Here is a 2,515-nt window from a genome sequence, read left to right as displayed (position 1 = left end):
CAGATTTGAGGCCTGAGATTTGACTGGGGAGCAGACTGGAGTCACCACTCTCTTCACTCTCTCCACTCTTTACTAGTTAATACATAGTGTCGAGAGAGAGAGAGATTCTCTCTATCCATCTCTCTTCTCTTGTTGTTTGTGTTCACTCTTCAGTGTTCACACACAGAGAACTTGTGGGACAAGAGAGAGAGAGAAGAGAATGTGTGTGTGACAGTCTGACAGACTGATCATGAGTTCAATGACCCTCGCCGGCCTCTCTAGCCTCTACGCCTCTGGGTCGGTCTGGTTTTTGGGGGTTTTGTGACTGTATGAGTGTGGCCCGGCCAGCCTTGTGGGCCTGTGGGGCTGGAATTTGGATAGAGTTTTGATTTTCATTTTTCACATAATCTACTAGAAAATTTGGTCCTACGGACGTTAGTCCGTTCAGCCATATTTTCTTTCTTTTCTCTCTCTAGGGTCATGAAATGTGTGTCTTTTTTTTTCAACATACATGCACACAAGCAAAATACCACATATTTAGTGAATTTACATAAGTAACCGGAGCCATCAGCCATGTGGTATTTTTTTTTAATAAGGTCGAGAGACAAAAAACAAAATCCAAACTCAGACTCTCAAGAGTCAGACTGTCAGAGACTCGGAGTTGGAGATTATTTATTTTAACGAGGATCCTGACTCCTGAGTCCTACGTGTGAGGAGACAGAGCAATGCGTTTTTCAACATCGAGACCTATTATTAATTTTTTGTTTTTAAAAATATAATACTGTCTAAAGAAGGCTGAATATAAAAATTTATTTTGCATGTGGGATGTGATTACTGATTAGTGATATGGAAATGCCATTGATCGATCATTCTAAAGTTTGTTGAATATACAACTGTCAATTGATCAATGATCATACAATAAATGCCATATTTTTGTTTGTAAATTTCATAGCCTTCTGAAGTTTTGAATGTTTGATTTCAGAAGGCTATTGTAATTATCTTTTTTGATTATTTTTTCAAAAGGGTTTTTTTCTTCTATATTATCACATGAACGTTAAAAATAGGGAGTATAAAAGAAATTGAAATATGTACGACGGATCACTCGGAATACTTTATACAACGGTAACTATCAATATATACCTATCACTGTATTTTAGACATTGAAAAAGCTAAAAAAATATAACCACTGTAGTTGTGACTGGTGCCAATTCGGGGTTGGGCTTTGATACTTGTCGACAGCTTGCCGAGGAGTCCGATGTGAAAAAGGTAATACTAGCATGCAGAAGCGAGGGTAAAGCGCAAGACGCCATCGCACGGCTGGTGGCCAAAACGAAGAAGACTCCAGATTTCTTTGAGGTGCTGGTGCTGGATACTTCAGATGTCCAATCCTGTAAGGCTGCCGCGCAGAAGTTAACATCGGAGAAAGTGAACGGTGTGATGCTGAATGCCGGAGGTGTCATAGCAGGGAAGGATAGCACAAAGGGCGTTCCGCTCATGCACCTGGTGAATACAATTGGACATGTTGTATTTGTTGAGGAATTGATTGCCAGCGGTCGTACAGAGAATGTAGTTGTGGTGTACTCGGGCAGCGAAGCAGCGCGTGGGGTTTATAGCGCAATGGGTACCGTCTTCAAGGAACCATATAAAGCAGACGTATATAGTCACCTCACAGGAGAAAACCCGCTGGAGAGTGACATCAACGGCGCCTATGCATATACTAAGGCAATCGCTGCGTTGTACATGTCCTCACTTGCGAGAAAGCACCCCGAATGCCACATTGTAACTGACAGTCCAGGTATGACTTCTGGCACTAATATCGGCAACTTGAACCCAGTTGTGAAGTTTGTGGCACAGTCCATGGTCATGCCACAGTTGAAGCTAGTTGGCTATTCACACCCCGTTGACAAAGGTGCGCTTGGGTATACGAACGCATTGTATAATCGAGGCAGTGCGAATGTGGCCTCTGGTACGTTTTTAGCATCTAAGAAGAACAAACTCTCCGGCCCTGTGGTAGTACCCCTTTTGATGATTTGCGATAGTCTCTTGAACCTTTTCCACTTAGGAATCAACATTCGCTCCGCAGTTTGGCGACCAGAAGTTGCAAGACGATGCCTTAGATGCTGTCCACGACTTAATACAGACGTTATATTCATTAGCCGACATGATACAGGGAAACAATATATCTCCGGTGTGTAAAACGTGGCAATAAAGTGCAATATGATTTGTATGACGGTACTTGGACAATGAATTGAATGCGATATGTCATCCAGTCGAAGGCATTGCTTCTCCTACCCCCAGCGCTTTCAAATATTCATTCATTTGCGTTGCGATATAAAAGGTTCCTGACTTGATACAGGGAACCAATATTTCTCCGGTGTGTAAAACGTGGCAATAAAGTACAACATGATCGTGTATGACAGTACTTGGACGATGAAAGTGGAGGTACAACCAGTCGGGGGCATTGCTACTCGCAGTGCTTTCAGGTATTCATTCGTTTGCGTTGCCGTTCAATACATTTTCTCCTAAACAATTTATG

At 42.3% G+C, this 2,515-nt stretch overlaps 1 protein-coding gene across 1 annotated transcript; it reads left to right on the top strand.

Moving 5' to 3' along the window:
- Nucleotides 1-1,065: 1,065 nt before the first annotated feature.
- Nucleotides 1,066-2,167, top strand: SARC_11534 (hypothetical protein; the record flags this gene model as incomplete). Its single annotated transcript, XM_014294375.1, has 3 exons — nucleotides 1,066-1,101; nucleotides 1,219-1,992; nucleotides 2,042-2,167. Coding segments are annotated over 3 exons (936 nt in total), but the record flags the coding sequence as incomplete, so codon positions are not given.
- Between the last annotated feature and the right edge of the window lie 348 nt (nucleotides 2,168-2,515).

This window comes from Sphaeroforma arctica (assembly GCF_001186125.1).
Source record: "Sphaeroforma arctica JP610 unplaced genomic scaffold supercont1.1740, whole genome shotgun sequence".
In the NCBI taxonomy this organism is placed as follows: domain Eukaryota; class Ichthyosporea; order Ichthyophonida; genus Sphaeroforma; species Sphaeroforma arctica.
The sequence above is the reverse complement of the archived record's forward strand: the minus strand, read 5'-3'. Positions and strand labels throughout refer to the sequence as shown.